This window comes from Taudactylus pleione, unplaced genomic scaffold (assembly GCF_031769625.1).
Source record: "Taudactylus pleione unplaced genomic scaffold, aTauple2 ptg000188l, whole genome shotgun sequence".
Lineage (NCBI taxonomy): Eukaryota > Metazoa > Chordata > Amphibia > Anura > Myobatrachidae > Taudactylus > Taudactylus pleione.
In genome coordinates, this window is record NW_028284590.1 from 2,629,194 (window position 1) to 2,653,710 (window position 24,517).

The window sequence follows — 24,517 nt, forward strand, 5'->3', positions numbered from 1 at the left end:
GCATCGTGATTGTGAGTGGGCACTCACGATTTGCACATATTATGCATGATCTGTCATTCCGATGCATTATCATGCATAATATCATCTAGTGTGTACGCACCTTTACACCAAGAGAGGGGGACAGGTAAGTATTACTCTGGTCTCTGTAAGGGCCATGAGTGCAGGAAAGGCATAACCATTCCTCATGCGATGCCATGACCATGCCAGCTGGCGTGTTTCACTGTGGTGTGCATCATTGGTAACTACTGAATGATGGGGTACAGCCACGCAGCCCTGGGCTCAAGCACCAACGAAAACCCACAGCACTCAATCCTATGCTTTACACTTACTTATAGCCCACAATTGTAAAGGGTTCCATGACGAAATGCACACCCATGCTATAAGAGGCAAAACTTCCGTCTACACATTAGAACTATTTTACATCACTTATATACCAAACAGTCATAATTTACATATAATATAAATGCAAAAAACCAAACAATTCAGACTGTTACATAATTATGACATAATAAATTTAAATTACTTACAACTTAATTTATCAATGATCTCTGAGAACTAACATATACCTGTGATGTCTACATGACACTTGTCATTTTGTGCACAATGTAAAACTAGACTACATTACATTAGTATAATGGTCTCTGTGAACAGATTTGTTTACGTAAAGGCCACATTCAATTTAAAACTTGCTGAACGTATTATTCTATTAATAACACAAATCACTCATTATTTTATAAACCAAAGTACACATATAACATGCAGCAATCTAGAACAATTCGTGCGTTTTGGGCTATAGAGAAATAGTTAAACTGACAAGAACATTTTTAACACAGAAAACCACATTTTTATCAATATTGATCCTTTTTTACCAGTTCAGTGAGACCTTCATTTACTGCACATTTCTTTACCAAAAAAGACTGAAAAACCGTAAGAAAATGGATTATCAGCAAAGTTTATAGTACATCGATAATATGTCTGCTTAGTCTATTATCAGCATTCATTTTGTATAGATATTTTCATTGTAGTACACCATAAACAGTTGCCTTGGTTCTGTCCTTCCAAGCACTTCTAAGCTAAGCCTTTGAGAATCACACATGGTCTATGCCAGAAAAGCCATTACAAGTCTGTGCGCTGTTTAGTTTAAAACAAAAGTACAGTTGTTTTTTTTATTACATTTATTACTATAGTATCCAAGCTCGCAATATTACTATAGTATCCAATGCGGGCAATATTACCATAGTATCCAATATGTGCAATATTACTATAGTATCCAAGTGTGCAATATTACTACAGTATCCAATGCATGCAATATTACTATAGTATCCAATGCGGGCAATATTACTATAGTATCCAATGCATGCAATATTACTATAGTATCCAATGCGTGCAATATTACTACAGTATCCAATGCGTGCAATATTACTATAGTATCCAATGCGTGCAATATTACTACAGTATCCAATGCGTGCAATATTACTATAGTATCCAATGCGCGCAATATTACTATAGTATCCAATGCGTGCAATATTACTATAGTATCTAATGCGGGCAATATTACTATAGTATCCAAGCGTGCAATATTACTATAGTATCCAATGCGTGCAATATTACTATAGTATCCAATACGCGCAATATTACTACAGTATCCAATGCATGCAATATTACTATAGTATCCAAGCGTGCAATATTACTACAGTATCCAATGCATGCATTATTACTATAGTATCCAATGCGTGCAATATTACTATAGTATCCAATGCGCGCAATATTACTATAGTATCCAATGCGTGCAATATTACTATAGTATCCAATGCAGGCAATATTACTATAGTATCCAAGCGTGCAATATTACTATAGTATCCAAGCGTGCAATATTACTATAGTATCCAATGCGCGCAATATTACTATAGTATCCAATGCGCACAATATTACTATAGTATCCAATGCGTGCAATATTACTAAAGTATCCAATGCGTGCAATATTACTATAGTATCCAATGCGCGCAATATTACTATAGTATCCAATGCCCTTAATATTACTATAGTATCCAATGCGGGCAATATTACTATAGTATCCAATGCATGCAATATTACTATAGTATCCAATGCGGGCAATATTACTATAGTATCCAATGCGTGCAATATTACTAAAGTATCCAATGCATACAATATTACTATAGTATGCAATGCGTGCAATATTACTATAGTATCCAAGCATGCAATATTACTATAGTATCCAATGCACGCAATATTACTATAGTATCCAATGCGCACAATATTACTATAGTATCCAATGTGTGCAATATTACTATTGTATCCAATGCGTGCAATATTACTATAGTATCCAATGCACACAATATTACTATAGTATCCAATGCGGGCAATATTACTATAGTATCCAATGCATGCGATATTACTATAGTATCCAATGCACACAATATTACTATAGTATCCAATGCACACAATATTACTATAGTATCCAAAGCGGGCAATATTACTATAGTATCCAATGCATGCAATATTACTATAGTATCCAATGCGTGCAATATTACTATAATATCCAATGCGTGCAATATTACTATAGTATTCAATGCGGCCAATATTACTATAGTATCCAATGTGTGCAATATTACTATAATATCCAATGCGTGCAATATTACTATAGTATCCAATGCGTGCAATATTACTATAGTATCCAATGTGGGCGATATTGCTATAGTATTCAATGCGTGCAATATTACTATAGTATCCAATGCATGCATTATTACTATAGTATCCTACTTGTTTTATTTTTCTATTTAAATTTGACATTTTAATAAAAAGTGTTTTAATCGACCCAACTATAATATCTATCTATCTATCTATCTATCTATCTATCCATCCATCCATCCATCCATCCAGTTTGTGTGTGTGTATGCATGCTTACTTTAAATAGTATTGACAAAAACAATGTGTGTTGGAAGCTAATACTTACATACCAGACTTTATATTTCAGTAAATCAGGCAGATTACACATAACATCAATTGCAGCACTGCCATATTGTACATTGGTTGAAATAGTCCAATTATGGGGGCTATTCATGAAAGCTTGGAAAGAGATAAAATTATGAGATATAAAGTACCAACCAGTCAGCTCCTGTCATTTTTTAAACACGGCCAGTTAGGAGCAGATTGGTTGGTACTTTATCTCTCATAATTTTATCTCTCTCCAAGCTTTCATGAATAGACCCCTATATCTCTAATACTGTGCCCCACACACAGAGATTCAGAACAAACAGTTAAATGAAGATACTTAATTTCACATAACGATGCAGTGCCTATGTAATGTAAAGTGTATGCACATGTACTTAGTATGTTGTATGCACGCACAGGAGTTAGCTCTTGGGTCACATATTTATATGAGGTTGGTATATGAAATAATTAGGTTCAGACCACATGACCTTATGAACTACTGTTGTGACCTATCTAGCGTCTTACACAATACAAATTGCACATGCTTTAAACTTACAAACGATTGATGAAACAACATACTAAACATATTAAAAGTGAATAAAGTATGTCAAAATATAGTATGTATATAACAATAGCTATTAAAACAATGTAGATTATACATCACGGCTATTCTGTGAAATGGGCATTTGGGATTTACCTTGTAATAACCATATATTCTACAGTCACTTCGTAAAAAATAACTCATTAAAAGACCCAGCAGATGCCAGCAATACAGTTTAGTGATAAAAGCATCTGGGTTCTGTAATGATCAAGGACTAAAGTTTTTAAGAAACCCTGGGAGACCCTCTTAAATCCTCACGGTTATAGTGGCAAACGTATATCAAGATTCTAAAGGGGATAAGAACATCAGAATGTTCAGCAACATAAAAGTTTACGTCATTGTAAAAACTCTGTAAATATTAACTCTTTGCTAAGTACATTCTGTACATTCTGTAGTAAGTAAGATGCCTACCTGTCAAACTTTCTCTTACCAGCCTCCTAACGGAACACATTGTTAAAGAAAGTTTCAATAAAGTATTATAAGGAGCGACAGGAGACTAACTTTCTCCTCCCCGTAAAAAAAGTTTAAGGTAACTTACCTAAATATTGGTTTTTGAAGGTGCTTTTTCTTAATTGTAATACAGTCACCCATTTAAATGAGAGGGAATGCAGGATATAGTTTTCCAGAAAATGAGCCACGTAAAATGAAGAAAATAAAAAACAAAACTCCAGGAAAAATGTGAATATTGACCTTCAGCTATTGTGCTGCAGACTGTAGAGAGAGAAAATTGTGTGCGCTGGGGAGATCTCCCTCTTTAACTGCTGAGCGAAAAAAATCCATTGAGGCCACATAAGTGTGCAGACAAGTTAACAGAGCAGACTGTACAAAAGCACATGTTTAAAGTTGACTGAGAAAGAAGGGCCACAGTCACAGACTACTAAAGTCTGCAAGGGAAAATGAAACTCAGCCAACAGCATTTGAAGCTTACATAAAAAATAAAAATAAAAAGTTCAGCAATTTCTCATGCTGCAGCTCTGAGAATAGGTCCTGCTCATATCCGTCAGAGCTCCTAAAACATATGGGCACCCAGCGGTATCTGGACCACTGCTGGAGACCTAACTTATTTTTCTTCAAAATAAAAGTTGCCGGGCTGGCTGGGAGTTTTCCATGCAAATGTTTTGAGAAAAGTTTGTGCAGTAATAAGAACTGTACACAAATTAATGAAGACGGATAGATGCAGTCTGGGTGGTTGGCTGTGGTTCAAGAGATTATAATTACTTTACAATCTGTCTTTTATTCACTCCTGGATGATGTGTACTTATAGCTATGGAAGTGAAAGAGTTATTCTGTATTGCTGGCACTTTCAGCCTAGTAGGGTGTTCCAGACTATTACAGGATACAAGCATTTAGAAAACATCTTAAGCAACACAACATAGTAATGTTATATAATGACAACATGCATTTGTGAGTATGTTAATAACTAAAACACAAATGTATGTCTTAATGGGCATAAACTTCAGAGGAGGCAGAAAAGTTTGTCGGCTGCTCACAGTTGCAAAATTGAGTAATATATTTAATTTTAAATAATTCTGTTTGTGATCTCTCTGAAATCAGATCCATTCAGGAAAACGTTAAAGGAACGATAAACGTTCCTTTCTTCGTGTTATGTACAAGGAAAGCATATGAAAAAACACATAATTCTATTCTGTGTTTAAAAGATCCTTTTGTAGGAGATAGTGCATTTGTTGTCCCATTGTAGGTGGCCATTAGTGGTCCTCGAACTGGACCACATACTTGCCTACTTTTGAAAAAGCATTTCAGGGAGATTATGAAACATAACCTATGAGCACGCGTTAATGTGGACGTGTACTGCTACATCTGAGAGGCGTGCCATTAAATCGATTTACATCCAAATGTAAATGAGCCCCAAAGCAGTTAGTATGATCTATTTGTTGATGAAAATGTGATACCCAGGACTTGGACCGCCATTCTTCAGAGGTGAGTCTTACTCTTGTTGTTCTCCCCCAGGCTCGGTTTCCATTGTCGGGGCATTGAAGTTTAAAGGCTCCATACATGTGGCAATCTCGTTCTATATGGCCACTCCTATTGCACTGTTGACAAATAGGTCAGCCCTGTGAATCAAACTGATCTGTCAGTCTTCTTCCATTTCTCCGAGGTGGTTCCCACCAATCATTGGAGGTTCCTTTTCTCTCTGCTCTCCATCCCTGTTCAAATGAATTGGAGGCCTGTTGTATCAGTAAATTGTGCATTTCTTTATGCATTTTCATCATTCCCATAGTCAACTCTTCCATCTGGCTTTTAAGAATCTGTAAAGGGTCTGTGGCTAGGGTTTGTAGACTCTGTACTGCCAGATCCTTAACCTGCTGTGTTTTTCCAGGCTTGAGGCAAGTGTTCCCTTAAGAGCATAGACATTCTCGGAATCCTGGCATCTCAGGGAAATAATTTTCTCCTACAACGTTGGGTCCAATAACTTTGATAGCCGCCTCCTTAAAATCCAGGAATGAATGGTCCTCCAGTTGCAATCTCAACATCCGCAAGTGAATAGCGTTCCCGCTAGCCTGTTTTAGCGGGACGCGGCGCCCTGCCCTCCTTCTGGAGGGCAAAAAGCACCCTGTCATCCAGGAGGAGGGCAAAAATCGCCCTGCCCTCACAGTCTGCGGGTGCGTCCCGCGGGTGGAGAAACGTGCGGTGACCCGGTCACCGGCGGAGAATAGACGCTGGGCGCATGCGCCCGGTATCTATTCTCCCTTTCTGCAGTGCTTGGGGGCTGCCCGGCGTGTCCATAAGTGGCGGGCACACCGCCAAGTATCACGAAAAGGGGACGCGTCAGACACGCCCCCTTTTCATGGCCACACCCCCTTTTTCAGACGCGCGCGCACAAGGTTGCCCTCTCTAGCTCCGGCACCCTGCTAGAGTGAACACTAGTGAATCTTCACCCCCTCCCCATTAGCTCCTTCAATCAGCTGGGATATCAAAGCTTCATCAGTGTTTTGTATCTCATTATCATCCACTGTTTGGATGGCCCTTAATGCTTCCTGTAAACTTAAGGCATAGTCACGGAGTGTTTCCCCTGGTTGTTGTTTCCGAGAGTGAAATTTAATCTTTCATTTGGAAATGGTTCGCAGTTCGAAAGTAGTGGCTAGCAGCTGTAAAATCTGGCTCTGGCTCTCTTTCAAAGGCCAAGATGTGACTTCCCAAAGGGCCAATCCTTTGAGTTGCCCTATCAGGATTTCAACTTGTGGCTGTTCACTTAATGGGCACAGGCGGAACATTTACTTTTTTTAAATTCTGTTAAGGTACTCCCCCCGGCTCCACGGATATCTCCACTGTAGGTTGGAAGCCATGGGGCCCCGAAGTAATAGGTTAGAGTGATTGGGTTTAGCTGAGTCATAGTAGGGGTTCATTGTCCCAATCCGTTTCGATTGCTGTTGCATGTATCTGCCATCGTTACTTTTTCTTTTGACATTTCTGTGTTAATGGGCCTCTCTGCTTAGATCTCTGGATCGTGTTCTTTGTGACGCCAAATGTGATACCCAGAACTCGGTGGCCTTTCCTTCCGACAGAAATTCTTCTACTTTTCAGATTAATAGTAATTGGTCTGCTTCAACTCAGAAACAATCACAATTGGACTTTTATTGTCACAACACTTCTATTTTGCAGGATTTTTAAAGTTGTTTTAAAACTCTCATAAAATACTGTCAATTACAATAGCATACAGTTACATGGAACATCACATTTGTTAATAACTCTACACACTTTAATAATGTTGTATCATTACAAAGTTTGTAAATATATCAATTAAATCACATGTATTGGCTATACCATGTGGCCCCATAAAGAAATTTTATCAGTTCAGCCATATTGGCCTTGGGGTTAATCCAGAGTCATAAAATTGCACATCAAAGTTTAGGAACTTACTAACTTTCTCTATTTGAGTAGTTAATGTTTCTTTCACCTGAAAGGAAAGAGTTGCAGCTCTCTGCCTCACACAAATCTACCCGAGTCTTTTACGCCCCCATAGATGCTGAGGCTATGTTGTACTTGATTATGCTACAGCGAGCTGCTGTCAATGTTTTAGCAGGCTGACTGAGCCTATACTGGTGGTGTGCCTACTCCTCTTTATTAGCTTTTATTAATGTCACAGTCTATGCTGGTGGTAAGATGGCTTACTGCCTAATAGCTCACTCCTGTATGTTGGTATACCAGTCCTTGAAGCGTGCAATAAGATGTCTGTAGCCCAATCTGCTGGATATTGTGGCAATTGCTTCGGCTCTTACTGTTTAGTGATGCAGGAAGGTGTAATCAGTTACCTAGGGCTTAACCTCCATCTGGGTGTTTGCTTTGCCCCCTGAGCTGGAAGGATCTGCCCAATGATCTGGTATTCCTCCCTCTGACAGCCGATTATGGACCGTATGCAATTGCAGGCGAAAATCCGTGATCGGCGAAAAGTTTTCGCCGATGATGTCATTTCACCAGTTGGATAAATGAGAAATGATTAGCCTCTGAAAGAAGGTGGAATAAAGTGTGGTTTTGGGGTGCAACATTGTGGGAACCCTCCTGCAGCTTTAGAACAGTCCCCCAAAGGTAAACTGTGTCAAAAAAAAAAAAAAAGACCTAAAAAAATCCCAAAAAAGTCCTTTAGTTTTGGGGGCGAAAAAAAAATAAGTTGGGGACACACTTAAAAACTAGCGAAATAGACTCCAGGGGGTCCCCCAAGTATGCCCCAGGTGTTTTTAAGATTACAGGTGTTTGCGGTAGGTGGTTTTTTAACGATCTTTACAATTTCATTTTAGCAACTTTAAAATATGCATTTTCATGTACTACTTAATTTCTCCAAAAAAACTTCTTAATGCTATTCTTCACCACTTATGCGGACGCTAATACGGACCTTTTGAGAGCATTTACTGTAAGTACCCCAAATACCTTCAGCGGGACTATTCGGGTGGTACACATAGTGATCCCCGACGTCAGTCCATCTTTTGGGGGATGTAAGGCTGTTCTCCCAATTTTTTACAGGACTTTCCGCCTGTCCAAGTATTGCTGGGTCCTGTTTTCGCGTCCTGTGCAATTAAATAGGGGGGAAAGCGGGGACGAGCGCGATACTATTCCGGAGCCCAACAAGTGATGTAGGGGGAAAGTACACAAGGCGAAAAGTCTGGGACTTTTTCGCCAGCAATTGAATATGCCCCTATGTAGGAAGATGTGCCCCTGCAATGTATTGCTCACCAGCGGCTGTACTGAAGAAGGGAGCGTCTCTCTGCCTGCCTCCACTGGGAGCAAAGAAGTTGCTTGCTTGTCCGGAAGATGTCACTGAGACCAGCCTCGCCTGGGACGCTTTGCTGCTAATCAACACCGCTGTCTGAGAGCCACTCTGCCAATCTCCGGTCACTCTAACAGCCTCGATCTCACCACGCTGATCTCCGGTCACCGGGAACATATCTCTCTCTCTCTCTCTCTCTCTTCCCTACATGACCCTCTCCAGTAGGGATACAATGCTCTGGTCCTGGACTTCCCTGGTAATTTATGATTGGCGAGGGCTCCAAAGGTGGGGCTGCAGTACAGTCCAAAATTCAAATAGGGGAGTCACACCAACTGCCAGTGAGTCCCAGCCAGTGATGTTTGGCAGCGTGTGAGATGACAGTTGGCGTGACTCCTCTATTTGAATTTTGAACTGTGCTGCAGCCCCACCTCTTACCAGGGAAGTCCAGGACCAGAGCATTGTGTCCCTCCTGGAGAGGGTCATGTTGGGAGGTATGGAAGTGCGGAAGCAATAAATTGGCCATTACCACAAAACAATTAGCATAAGTGCAGAGTCCAATATTTTACATTAAATGCAAACAGTCCCCTTTAATAACAATAAATTAATGCTCCCATACAGTAGCTGCTTTTTACAGCCGAAGACTGCCCAACAAACTAGCGGGGTACCACATAAACACACTGATACTTTTCAGAAAATGCATGTAGACATAGGGATCATTGTGCCTTATAACTAATGCAGGGAAATTATACTAATGATCCCATTTGAATATGTATATATTTGTTTTTCTTTATTATATAACAGCTACATAATGGGGGTAAGGCGCAAACAGGGAGGTTGCTAGACTCTTCAGGGAGACAGGGAGATTGTTGCTATTTCAGGGAGTCTCCCTGACAAACAGGGAGAGTTGGCAAGCATGTTGGACCATCAACTTTCTCCCCTGTCTACTTCTTCCCAACCTCCTCTCCCAATAACTGCCTTAGGCAAACCAGGAGACCACACGACTGAATGATTATTGTTCAGTGTATGGATCTGAATGACAATCGTTCACAGAGCCGATCGCAACTGCTAATACGCACGGAACCTTAAGATTGTTGTGTACTGCGCATGCGTATGCAACACAGTGCATGTACCGGTCACTGTGATCAGGACAGCGATTGCAGTGACTACGCAGACCCATCACGTTGGAACGCCGTTACAGGGGCATGCATAAATTATCCACTGAGACGCCTTACGCAGCTGGAGGACTCATAGCGTGCGCTGAAGTTAGCAATTTCTGAGTAAGGTCTGACCTTGTGCAAGTGTGCGTGAGGCTGTGATGGTACTCGATTGTACTGATGGTTTCGCAGTCTTGCTTAACATTACGGATGTGTGTAAGAGAAAGGGGGCGTCCTTATGTTATGCTGCAGCGGCATTGCGATCGCAGTGGATTAGCATACTATGTGGTCTTTTTATCAAGCAGTGAAAAGCGTAGAGAAGTGAACCAGTGGAGAAGTTGCCCATAGCAACCAATCAGCTTTGAAGTAGCATTTATCAAGTACAATCTATAAAATAATAGGAAGGAGCTGATTGGTTGCTATAGGCAACTTATCCACTGGTCCACTTCTCCATGCTTTTCACTGCTTGATAAATAGACCCCTATGGCAGTTGAACTGCGTGCGTAATTGCTATTGCATTCGCAGTTGCGATCGGTAGTGAATCAGGCCCACAGCCTGAAAATGGATGAAAAATGGTCTGGAATCCAGATTGTTTGGTTATCAAACCTGTCCGATCCATCCAACCTTCTTTCAGCCAACTTCACACTCATTGGAGATCACCTCCATGCATCGTGTGGTGTATGGAGGTGCTCCAACCATTGGGCTGTCTCTAGTCTCCTCGTCCACGTCAGTCTATGGCCAGAGTAAGAGCATAAAGTACTTCTATCTGCAGTATAGTAAGGGTGTGGGGCAGTCAGAGGTGTGTGGAGACTTTACCACACACATAAGGAGAATATGTTGGAATCATGTGTGTACATGTTTGTAATTGTAGCAGAGTTCCAGTACACACCAGCGGATGCCCTGAGACAATGAACAGCCCAATTGTTGTATGAGATACAGCCGTACTCACTGTTTTGATGGAGCAGAGCTTGAGCGGAGCAGGGTAACATACAACTCACCAGGGATGCTGGAAGGCATTGAGGGCGGCGGTAATACTGAGGTCTTTCTGGGAGACTGCTGTGGTAGACTACTGTGACACTCAATACAGTGACAAGATGGCGCTATGCATGCATAATAGCTAAATCCAGGGCCATCTTGGACCAGGAAATGAAACCTCCCTGGAGGAAGAAATTGGAGTATGCACAGTAGCGCTTTATACTTTCAACAGAAGAAAGACTTATTTAAGATGACAGCCAGAATAACGGTGGTCCTTCTAATTGGCTGTTTTATTTTATGTAACGCTGACACAGATTATATAGAAATAATTTTGATACAGTTTGTATTAGCAATATAATACTTATGACTCCATGAGATAAGTCATATGGTGAAGGTTAAAAAATTAGGTAACTATTTTCATTAGCTAATGTAATCTGAGAGCAATGATTTAACCTTAATTTGTATAAAAGAAATAAAATTACATGTTTGTAAAAGTAACAGCCTCAAGACATACAACAAGGCAGGACGTACCCAATATTCAACAAAATAAAAATTCCAGTTACAGTAAATCAAAGCTGTTTTGTTCAAAAAGAACAAATTGTTAACTTCAGGCTAAAATTAAACAGAGGGCATATGGTAAATGACATAGATGATAGACCAACACTTGGGCGCAACAAATAAGGCAGCAGGATATACCAAAAGACAAGTCACCAAAACTTGTCAAAGTCAAACAACATAAAAATCCATATAGTATAAAAGTTCTTGTGCCAAACTCATTCCAACGGAATAAAGTCTATATATGACCGTCCTTATAGGTGAATGATAATGAACACTCCTCATTGAGAAATATCCTCAGATGATATGCAAAAGAAATAACATAAAATCTCCGTGTCAGGAGGCAGAAAAAATATTGATCACCATATATAAAAGATAATAAAGAATATGAAGTCCATTGGACCATAGTGCAGGAACACCTCCATGATATAAATAGATGTAATGACACTCATGTATAGTTGAATATTCAATGATATGGTTACTTCACTTGTAAAAAATGTCTTTATGTGACACAAGTGTAAATGAATAGCATGCAAAAGTCTACATCTGGTAGATGCTCACATTTATAGCTTACATAGGTCTATTCAATGGACGCATATCAAGGTATCTTTAAAATCCTGGGATAGATCCTTCATAAGGAATTTCCACTGTGAAGTATCCTCATGTAATAATGTCTCAATATATCATCCATGTAAGTCCCAGTTCTAGCAGGACCTTGAGTGCATTTACTGTGCGAGAGACACCCGGGTGCCGTCCATCATCTTTTGTCTGCATTGTTCAGATCCTGCTTTATCCAACTTCTGTTACGGAGGCTACACCCTCTCTTTATATTTTATATTATGCTGCTGACGACAAGTAATCTGGATAGATACCTGGGATATAATACAGCCAGAAAGCTATTGAATGAAGTACTATAAGATGGAGGAGTCAAAAAGCAGCCAATCCTGATCGAAGTGATGCCGGGCGCCAAGCGCGGACAGCCGCGGAGGGGGGGGAGGATTAGGTTTAGGGCTCCCGGGGGGGACTTAGGGTTAGGCACCCCCCGGGGGACTTAGGTTTAGGCGGCGGGGAAGGGGAGGTTAGGTTTAGGCACTTAGAGGGAGGATTAGGGTTAGGCACTGTGGGTGAATGTTAGGGTTATGCACCCCTAAGGGAGGGTTAGGGTTAGGGGGTAGAATAGGTTAGTGAATACTTACCTTTAGGACTATCAGGATTTTCATCCTTGTCGGCCTGCCGCTGTCGGGATTTGAACCGCTGGCCAGGGGTCCGGCGGTAAATCATACCGATTACCCTAACCCCCCTCCCCATAGCCTAACCCCTTACCCCGGGGGTGCCTAACCCTAATCTCCCCCAGGGGTATTTAAACTTAACCCCCCCATCCACGGGCTAAGTATCATACTTACCCGTATACGTACCTTTGTGATGGCGGGGGTTGGGATGCGGACGTCAGTCTCCTGATGTCTTTGGGATAACTTTGTCGGCATTATGCCGGTTGTCGGGATTCCTGCATTGGTATATTGACGTCCGGTGTCCAGTCCGCCGGCTTATTAAACATGTACCACATACACATATATCCACACTAACACAGACACATATATACACACTAACATACATATATATCCACACTAACACATATATACACACTAACACATACATACACAGTCACACTAACACGTAGGGGTCTATTTACTAAGCAGTGTTAGGAGACAGGGGTGAAAAAGTGATAAGGTGCCAGCCAATCACCTCCCAACTGTCATCTCATAGGCTGTGTTTGAAAAATGACAGTTGGGAGCTGATTGGCTGGCACCTTATCACTTTGAACTGTGCTGCAGCCCCGCCTCTTACCAGGGAAGTCCAGGACCAGAGCATTGTGTCCCTCCTGGAGAGGGTCATGTTGGGAGGTATGAAATAGACCCCTATAACACATACAGTACATATGTATGCAACAGCAGGTTGCTAATGGGATTGGGCATTTTTTCATCATTAGTCCCCACTGCCTCCATAATGCCGCGATTCACAGGTGTATGGAGGTGGGGCTTGTCACATTGGCTCCACCCTCATTGTGGTCAGATACAGCGACTGAAGAGGGGAATCGGGTAATCGGTCCATGGGGGGGAATTCGCAGGTTGGAGCAGGCCTTCCTCCTTATATCGCTATTAGTTCTGACCGGCAGGCAGCGGTGGTAGGAGCGGGCAGTACTAGGTAGGCGCGGGCCCCCTCCCATTTTGCCTGTGTCCAGGCCCAGGACTCCAGTCCTGGCAGTCGTCCCCCCCCCCTGATGGCAGCCCTGTGCTTCATTCACGCCAATCAGTCCCTCTCGGCTCCAGGTCCCGGTCGATTTGGCCTTGCCGAGCATCTTTTTCACTCAAAATGCGAGTTTTATTGAAATAAATAAAACAACTGGAAGCCATAAAACTACTTTGCTAGATTGCACTGATCAATTTGATGGGGGAGATTTGTACATCTGTGTGCGAATGAGTCTGAATCTGTATACGAAGTGCTATGATATAGCGGACGCAAGTTTATCTCATGCCCGAGTTCCGTTGTGCTTCACCTGCGACTTTGTACGTGTTTAACACTAATTCCTGTGCGATTACAGTAGCAGCCTAGCGTGGTGTGGTGGAGGGGTGTTTTGCTGCGTCAACAATGCGACTGAGACATAACATTTTAAGGAAAAGACATTAGGCTACACCAAAGTCGCGCCAGGCGTCTCGCGCCATATGGCGTATTGACATTATGTGCACGAGGAAACATCTGCAGTTTCTGTCTGGTTCTAATATGATCTTGTGTGCAGAACGTGATAGTAACATCTGTCCAAACTGTAAATAAAACAGATGATCTCCCTTATAGTGATATACCAGTACTGTGCTCACATTAATGTTTATATGTACTGTAGCACAAATACTGTACTCTTGTGGGGAAAACAATGATCATCTTAGAAAAAAAACAACACAGTAAGTACCATAATTAGAACTTTAAAAAAAAAAAAAAAACAGCAGCAAAAAAGAATGCTGGTTTGAATTACTGTTCCTTTAACTACAATTGACTTCAATTAAATTCTCTGCACACAATTTCCCTATTTGGGATTCAGTTGTCACAATGTCCCATAGCGTGAAGCACATTTGTTATTTGTTTGAGTTTATGGCATGTCACTGGCATATAAACCCTCTTAATCTTGTACTTAAATATGATACAAGACTGGAATTGGGATTAACACTACATGCACCCTGCAGGTTTAATACATATAACAAAACTTGTAAAGTAGGTGCAAAAGTCAGTGCTTGAGCCTGTCTGCAAGGGGAAGGAGTCATTGGGGTACATGTGCTAGAGGTTCATTTCGATTTTGATCAATTTCAAATCAATCTAAATCGATCCAAATTAAAGTGTTTCTGGGGCTATATCACACATTTACTAACACTTAAAAAAAATTGTCTGTTAGCAAATGTGTGATTTATCCCCAAAAACACATTGATCTAGATCGATTTCAATTTGATCTACATCAATCTAAATCGAACTTTATTAAATTTACCCCTTTGACTGATAGCAAATCTGACCAGAATAGTTTTACATAGTTTTACTGACAAGTTATCTGGGCAATTTGAAAATATGTAACAAGGGGCCTGATTCAGACCCACTCGCAAGCGGCTGTCCGCTCGCAAGTGGGTCGATGTTGTGCACTGCGCATGCGCAGGACGGCGGGAGCTCAGTCGTGCGCATGCGCCAGACGCGACGAGCGAAGGACTTTCCTTCGCTCGTTGTGTCTGATCAAAGGGGGCGTGCTGTCGATGTTGATTGACAGCACGCCCCCTTTGGTGGGCGTGCCGGGGGCGTGCCTCCCTGCCGGGGGCGTTCCCAAGGGAACGCCTACCGTCAGAAGCCGGCCCACTGACATCACTAGTGATGTCAGTGGGAGTGATTTTGGCTCTGATAGAGCCAAAATCACTCCGGGCCTTGCGGTTGAAAAACTCAACCGCAGGCTCCGGCTCGCAGTGGCAATGGTCTTGATGGTCAAGACCATCGCGGCCATCAAACTTCACGCTCGTATAGGCTGTGGGTGGTGACCCACAGCTATACGAGCATCCAGGAGGACACTCCATAATTATGGAGGGCGGCCCTCATTCAGAGCGTGCGCTCTGCTCAGAGCGTACGGCTCTGAATGAGGGCCAAGGTTAGTTATGATTCTGCAAAGAAACTTGCAATATCTTAATAAATAGTTAGAAAATTATAGATGACCAACTATACCAAAGAATCAATTCTGAGTATGTTTTCACTCGTTAGTGGAATTCCACGCAGACAATATAAGTCTTGTAGTGGACAAAATAGAAAGAAAGAAGACTTCTTAGTGGGGCATTCTCATTAGTTAGTGTACTGCATGGAAAATCATTAAATTAAAATATATAAAAGCTAACTAAAATATCATACTCTTATATGACACAAAAAAAACCAATGATATAGTACAGTATAAAATACATTAATTATATTGTATTGTTGATCTTATAATCAGTGGTCAGGAAATCAACCTCCAAGCTTATTATATCAACAACAGAGCTACTGTAGTAACTTTTTAGGCAAAATATTGAAAACGGTTTAATATGTTCAATGTGACTCTGATAATATCCCAAACAAATATAATACTGTATGTACTGTTTTTCTATGGGAGCATACTTTGTATTCCTCTATTTTTGTGCCAGTTGTACAAATCCTGATAAAGTATCACAAACACATTCAATGTATCCACAACACAAGTTGAAGTAGCATTTAGGTATCCCTTAGGGAAAACAAGAAAATAATTGCAGCTGTGTATTACAGACCTCCGACTATCCAGATCATATGTGGACAAGGCCAGACCTGCCATCTCGCCCAAAAGCCTGGCAGAGCAGCACCCTCCTCCCGGCATGCCACGAGGCCACACATTGAGACTCGCAACACTCCATTAAAAGGCATGCCATGCTCTGAAATACATGGCCATATCCATTTTTGTGCATGCTCCTACAGCACAAGTGCACAGGCAGATGTCGGGGACAAATGACTGCCCTAGTCCGTCCCTGTATGTGGCTCCCTGCACCATTGTTATGGAATTTGAATCAATCACTGAAATGGGTAGAAGGCAATACCTATCTTCATTTTCTAATGGGGATTCGGGAAGGAGAGGTCCAAGGAGTAGGGGTAAGGGTGTGATGAGGGGGTTGGAGAGTCACAGCATCTCTGCAATGGTTTGTGTGGTGCAGAGGTTAACAATGAATGACGTCATCATGCCATCGCCCATCAACTTCCTCAAACTCATGAGAGTCTACCAGATATCCTGGGAGAGTAAGCAAGTACGATGGAATTCTAAAAATGATGTCCCTCTGGAAGTATTCTGACAGCAATGCTGCTCTGTTGGATGTCAGTGAAATTACATGTAATCTTAGTTAAATAGTAAAGTATAGGGTGTTCTATAGATGAAAGGGTGGCCCTTATCTGTACTGGCATCTCTGAAGGCCATAGAAAAAAATCCCAGTGAAATAAATAAAAAACTGTAAGCTTAAAAAATAGTTTTTCTCATCTTTTATAAGGACAATATTCTCCAAATGAATAAACAAGGTAAGATGGGATTGTCAAAATATAAAAAAAATATAAAAAATAACACTCGTCACAAAAGGTGGATAAATGCTAAAAGAAATCTGTGTTATTGCACCTAATATGTACAAAACGGAAGTAAATAAAAATAACTTCTCTTTTGAGGCATACAGAAATACATGTTTTTATTTACTCTTCACAACTATTTGTTTTTAGCATTATTTTTTTATACCTTGTTACATTTCTTTACAAATTCCATTATTATGCTTGAATATTTTTGTTCTAGTCAGAAATGAAAATATTTGACTATTAATGGATAAAATGTTCGCATTCCAATTTTTAAAAAATGTTATTTTAACTTTTTAGACAGACGAAGCACAGAACCACACTGCACATTTTTTACTTTCTTTGTCCTTAGCTGCGCCACCCTGCAATAATGCAGTGATTTCGGACTTCTACCCTGCACTCTGGGGTCACCTGACCGTACCAATAAGTCCCAAAAAATCTACTCCATCTATATGCAACAATAAGCATTAGATATTCCATACATAAGTTATACATTAAAATACTATCATTGTTTTAATATTTTAATTAATATGTTCATTATTATTTAAAAAGAAAAGGAAATCTTTTTTAAAATTGTGGTGCTCAGTGAATTATTCAGCCCACTCACTGCACACACAAACGAATAAATAACTATGGCAATTACTGTCCTCCAATTTACTGTATTTGAAAAGTGTGTCCATCCAATGTCTAAAGAACTCTCTTTTTGGAGTGACAGCACCTCATATGATAATCACACAAAGATTATAATAATTCCTAGAAAAAGTAATATCAAGAGCGCCTCTTAGTGCAGGAAATTCAACAATAAAGATGTAATATTGTATTTATATAAGTGACTAGCCGAGTGCCAAATGGAAATAAATGTGCTTCTCTGACCCATTGATATATATATATATTTATTGAGACTTACGGCCTCATTCAGAGTCGGTCTTAAGCGGGCGCTCGGTCATAGGGGAAAGGGGCCGGATATGCAAATGAAGCGATCGCAAGTTGCGGCTCTAAGATGGGTTCGTTAGCTGGACGAGCGAGGGTAAGAAGCGGCCGTAAGACTAAAAATACGCCCCCTTCTTGATCTCAACACACGTCATCTCCGGGGTTATAAGGATTAATCGAGACCATCGGGACCCATCGGAGCTGATCGCAGAGCACTACTCTCAAGTCAGTGTAAAAACCACCCATGTCACGTGTGCCATGACACTACTTAGTTAACTATGCACTCCCATTAAACTCCATTAGCATAGTCAGCCTGCGTTCGGAAAACCACGCCTCCGTTCACAAGCACCTTCCCCTGTTACCACCCACAAAGGCTCATTCTGTCACTCAAACTAACGACCTGGCTGTGTTCAAGGAGAGAGAAATTTCTGATCGCAACAGCTAGTTTGCGCATGCGCATTGGGAATCTCACGAATGTGCAGTTTAGCGAACATCGCTGGGTATGACCGAGCGGCCGCTTACGACCGACTCTGAATGAGGTCCTTAGTCTCATAGTTGAATGAGTTTTGAGATACATTGGAGGAGTGGGGGGTGGCTCTCACTGGCCTGACTGCCATTGAGACACTGTAGGTGACACAACAATATTTTATGAACTGTTGCTCATTTTAAAAACCAGTATCTGTTTGTTTTAAGCTAACACACACCCTTATTTGTATTGTATGGGGAAGACATTTCAGGACAAGGGACATAAGAGAATGGTTGGTAGACACTAGACAACCTTTGTTTGTGTGGTAGAAAATTATAAGCTCCTTTTGGGCAGAAACTTATTTGGACAGTAAAGTCATCATACGGTTGCTATATATTTATGTAGTAAAACAGCTAATAGAATTAGATGTTATATTGGTTTATCAGATCCTCATTACCATAAAAGTACAATTTTATTCCAAGTTAAATATTTTGGGTATGGTAGGAAACATTTCTTACAGGTAACCCAGTGTCACGTGTAGGGTTTTTAGATCCGATTCAATACAAGTGGATTGGGATGAACCAGAATAATGGTGTATAATCAGGTCTACTCATGGTTGAGACTCATGTGGTAAATGCCTGGAGCCTACGGAGAGGTCAGTGACACCTGCAAGGCCCCAAAGACTGCCCTTGGAATCAATAGAGTGGAACTCAGGGCTCAATTTAGACCCGCTCGCTAGATGCGTTCGCACGCAGCGAAAGTATGCAAATCCGCAATCGCACGGCAAGGCATTAGCACGCCCACTATGTCTTAGCGTGCGATCGCACTGTGTATGCAGATGCCCACCAGCCTGTCTTAAGACGCCCACTTATGCACGTCATCAGCACTTGTGGTTGACCATACCCTACCGCAAGCACTGCGAGTGCTTCAGTGTGTAAAACAACCATGTACCATGTACTATGATGCTGTGCCTTACTTATGCACTCCTCTGAAACGGCGTGAAGATGCTCAGGCACGCCTGCGTTCGCACCACCCCTCCCCCGTTACCATCGACCATCCCCTGTCATCACCCACAAATGGCTTCTCCTGTCACTCAATCTAGTGGGGTGTCTATGCGCAGCGAGCGAACGCTTCCCGATTGCATGGACTAGTCTGCGCATGCGCATTGCTATGCATATGCAGATTGCAAACATTGGCAGGTTGCGTGCGAACGCAGCCTAGACAGCGGGTCTGAATCAGGCCCTCAATACCTTACCCTGGATAAAGGGATAAGGTGCTGAAAACAGTATTTGAGAACTCAGGTGGCAGCACAGAGAGTATTCAGGTAACCAGTATCTCGCCTGGAATCTGCTAAGGGATGCTGCAGACTAATTATCAGGGCTGGGTCACTGGAGCCTAAATCTCCAGTCTCCAACAACTAGAATGAAAGTTTGTAGCAGAGACTCAGCACAAATCCCAACAGTCTAGGAGAGGAGCCTCAGGACAACAACCACCATCGATAGAGGTACTGATGGTATGGTGAGTAGTGAGCCCCAGAGTAGGACAGGAGCTGCAATGCTGATTAAAAGCAATATAATGCAGGACAGGAGTAAACTGAAGTACAGTGAGGTTAAAGTCCATTTGAACCTGCAATGAGCATGAGAGATATACTCAGAGGACTTGCTAGTAGATGAGGTCACTGTGGCAAAATACTTGGCACTGGAAACACTAGGAAAGTCTTTGAGATCCCCAGGAGACTTCAGAATACAAGCGGACTGGACTTGCAGACTTGGACAATAGATGAACTGGATAAGAATCGGAGGTTGCAGATGTGGAACCAGGATGGAACCGAAGGTTTGAACAGGACTGGGGGGGTCATTCAGACCCGCTCACGAGCAAATCTCGCTCGCTAGCGGGTCGATGATGTGATACTGCGCATGCGCACAATGGAGGGAGCTCCGTCGTGCGCATGCGCAAGACCCGGCGAGCTCGGGGACTCGCACCAAAGGGGGCGTGCTGTCGATGGTGACTTACAGCACGCCCCCTTTGGTGGGCGTGCCGGGGGCGTGGCGGCCAGACGGAGGCGTTCCCATGGGAAAGCCTACCGTCTGAGTCCGGCCCCACTGACATCAGTAATGATGTCAGTGGGAGTGACTTTGGCTCTGATAGAGCCAAAATCACTCCTGGGCTTGCGGCAGCGAGATCCTACCGCAGGGTCTTGTCGCAAGCCCGATGGTCTTTGACCATCGCGACCATCATCATGGACGATCGCTATAGCTGTGGGTGGTAACCCACAGCTATGCGAGCGTCCATGAGGACGCTCCAAAAAAAGGTAGGAGGGCCCTGATTCAGAGCGAGCGCTCTGGTCAGAGCGTTCAGCTCTGAATCAGGCCCTGGGACCGTAGGTAACTGCAGAGTAGCCGTAGTTGAATAGGTCTGGAACCGGAGATAACTGCAGAGTAGCCGAAGTGGAATCGTAGGCTGAATCGGACTGAAACCGGAGGTAATTGCAGATGAGCTGGAATGGAACTGGGGTTTAAACCAGATTGGGACCAGAGGTAAAGCAGCAGAGTAACCGGAGTGGACCAGGAATCTTGAACCAGACAGAGCAGCAGCAAGCCAGAGTGGAAATGCAGGCTTGAACCGGAGTGGCACCAGAGATAGCAGTAACCAGCCAGAGTGGGACCGCAGGCTTGGACCAGAGTGAGACAGGTGAGAGTATCAGTGGTAGAGCTGAACTGGAACCAGTACTTGAACACAGGTTGGCAGGTACAGGCTTGGAAGCAGCATAAAGCACAGGATTGTAGAGTTAATGTAGTAACTCAGAGGCAGCAGCTTGCAGGAGTCCAGCAACACAGCAGTGGATCGGATGTAGCTCTTACTCATTATTGAGTGAGATCACTGGGAGGAAAAGAACAACATTGTTCCGACAAGGTGCTTGTGTCAGGTGCAGGCTTAAATAGAACGCTCTTGTCAGAAATTGGCTGAAGTGGTCATTTAAATGCAGAAGACAGGTAGGGACTGGATACTGGTGCTCACATGATCAAAGACAACATGGCTGCACCCATGAACCTCAGGAAATGGGTTGACAGTGCTCTGGGACAGGATAGTTCACCTTGGTAAAGCACCGCCAGACAGGGTAAGAGTGACTAAGTCCCGGTTTTTTAGACACCCAGGGCCTGCTGACTTCCATTTCTACAAAATTCATTGAATAGGAAAACATACAGCATTCGAACTGATAGATATATATGGCAACCCCAACTTGTAATTAAAGTAAAGAGTTTAGCTTGTGTATTATGGTTCAGTCTTCATTCAACTTGCGGAGAGGTGAGAGTAATGGAAGCACATGAAGAGGTGATGAGGCAGCTTGTCTTTTGTGAACACAGGTTTATTAGAGAGTCAGCAGAGAACTTGCATAAATAACACACCTCACTCAATAAGACAACGTTCTTAATGCAATTTCAGGGCCGTATTCAATCTGGCTGCGAAAAGTCGGAATTCCGACTTTTTTGCATGTTTCAATTATCCCCGTATTCAATTACAAAGACTTTTCGCCTATGCGAAAAGTCTTTGTAAAAAAACGGGGATAACTTTTCACCATGTTTTACATGGCGAAAAAAAAGTGCAGAATTGGGTTTAGGGTTGCAGGCTTAAAAAAAAAATTGCCTACACCCCTGGGAATGACCAATAAAAAAGATCTGTGTAAAAAAAAAAAATAGGGAACACAGGACCTGATTCAGAGCCGCCCTCTGAATCAGGGCGGCAATTTTTTTTAGAGCCGGCCTCCTGGCCGCTCGCTAAGCTGTGGGAGACCACCCACAGCTTTTACGAGCGGCCAAGTGATGGTCGCGACCATCGGGCTTGCGACGAGACCCTTGTGGTAGGGTCTCGTCCATCGTAAGCCCCAATGAGCTTCCGGCTCTAATAGAGCCAGAAGCTCACTAATGAGGCCGCCCCCAAACGACAGGCGTTCCTTCGGGAACGCTTCTGTTTCGTCAGCCACCCCCCATGCCCGCCTCCAAACGGGGCGAGCTGTCAATCACAATCGACAGCCGCCCCTTTTTTTTGTGCAAGAACCATAGCAATGGAGCGCCCGTCGCTGGCCAGGTCTCACGTCGGAGCCGGAATGCGCATGCGCAGTGGGGGATCTTCGACCCGCTTGTGAGCGCTGTGCGCTCGCGAGCGGGTCTGAATCAGACCCACAATTCAAAAATAGCAAAATAGATTCCAGAGGGGTTCCCTTAATGCGGCACGTGTTTTCTTCATTGCAGGAGTAGCGGCAGGTGTATTTTTGCTGAATTTTTAAATATCATTTTAGGGACTTAAAAATATGCTTGCACCCATTTTCATGTACCCCAAATTTGATAGGAATAGTTATTTAAAAAAAAAAAATCGAAGTGCTATTCTTCACCACTTCTTCATAGCCGCAAATATGCACCTGCAGCGGCTATGAGAAACCCCAACTTCCTTCAGCAGGTAAAAATGTGGGTACCCATAGTGATCCCCAATGTCTAGACATCTTTAGGGGGTCCCTGGAATATTTCCTGAAAATTCCCGTTTTTTGGCGATACTTACCTTTCCGCCGGCTCCCGTTTTAGTTGATTTCTAATTGAATACGGGGATAAAGAGGGCACGCGCCCGATACTTTATTCCCGGAAAACCTCCGATGTGGAGCAAAAAGTCCAGAATGGACTTTTCGCTCCAAATTGAATACCCCCCTCAGTGGGGAAAACACAGATTACGTATATTAAGCAAAATACTTGCACGATACTACACAAATTTGCATAATGTTACTTTGGCAGTTAAATATACAATTTTAGGCAACTTTCACATTATTATTCACACTTGAATGCAGCACTCATTAAATATCCCTATTTCACACAGCTACACACTACAAGAAATCAATTCTGCGATAATGACTATACTGAACTTGCTAATAACCCAAATGTTCATAGGACTTTAAGCACGTCACCCTATGTTCCTACCCGTCTTCGCTGCTGCAGCCAGTGGAGCTCTTATAGATCAGTTTGTGTTACCATAGTACTAGTCCCCCTTAGTGTGGCTTAAGTTAGTATCCAATCTGGTAGGAAAGAATCGCCATATGTACGTGGAAGTCCTGCACACTATACAGCAATTCAGCCACTGGATGTTAATACAACTTTTCTCTATATAGCAGTGATCGCGGTGAGCGACAAAATTTGTGGGTCCCAGGGACCCGCCACTTTAAAAAATGGGGTACTACCTGACCATTTCTGGGTCCTATCATAATTTATGCTTTAGAGTTCCCCATATGCCTCAGACCTCCCCACATGCCACCACACATCCCCACATGCCCCTAAAATGCAGATCTGATACCCCCAACAGCATCAGATATCCCCACAAGCCCCTTAAATGCATGTTTTAATGCCTCCATGATCTTTCAGGTAATATGACTTGTCTGTTCACAAAACCCATAGTGAATAAGTAGGCTTACCATATCATCCCTTTAAACTGGGACACTAATGATTTACACAGGTTCTGTGTCACGACCCTGTCTAGTTGTCACCTTTTTGCCTTGAGACTTACCCCTGTCAGCTTCCCCATGGATCTGTGTGTGTAATTTGCCTGGAGAATTTGCTCTGATTATTGCACCTGGTCTCTCCTCTGTCTGTGAGCACTGCTAGCCCTGATTGGAATCACAGGTGTGGTTCTGATTCTCAGAGCTGCAGAGATGAATACTCCCTCTGCATGTTGTGCCTTCCACCACTCAGAATGCTACTACCAGACCACCTGTCCGTATCCACCAATTGCTGCCAGACCCATGATATATATATCCTCTCCTGATAGCATTCTGGGCCTGAACATCTCGTCTTCCCGTGGTGTATGGTTCATGCATTCAAGTCTGTCCCTGTAACCTGCTACAGCAATCCCTGGCGCTATCCAGAAAACCTGTTTCAGCTGTACCTGGCAATCCAGTAAATCTGCTGGCAGCAACCCCCGGTGCTTCCAGAAAACCTGTTACAGCCAAGCCTGGCAATCCAGTAAGCCTGCTGACAGCAACCACTGATGCATCCCGAAAA

At 42.6% G+C, this 24,517-nt stretch overlaps 1 protein-coding gene across 2 annotated transcripts in view; it reads right to left on the bottom strand.

Moving 5' to 3' along the window:
* The window catches only part of PDE1A (phosphodiesterase 1A), a 344,517-nt gene that overhangs the window by 216,629 nt on the left and 103,371 nt on the right, over positions 1-24,517 (bottom strand). The window contains exon 1 of one of the 2 annotated variants that reach the window (XM_088476423.1): positions 4,092-4,379. The exons of the other annotated variant lie outside the window; for it this stretch is intronic. Within the exon in view, the coding sequence (XP_088332549.1) occupies positions 4,092-4,144 (53 nt within the window). The 5' untranslated portion in view covers positions 4,145-4,379. Of the gene's footprint in view, positions 1-4,091; positions 4,380-24,517 lie in introns of those variants that run through there. 2 annotated transcript variants of the gene reach the window in all.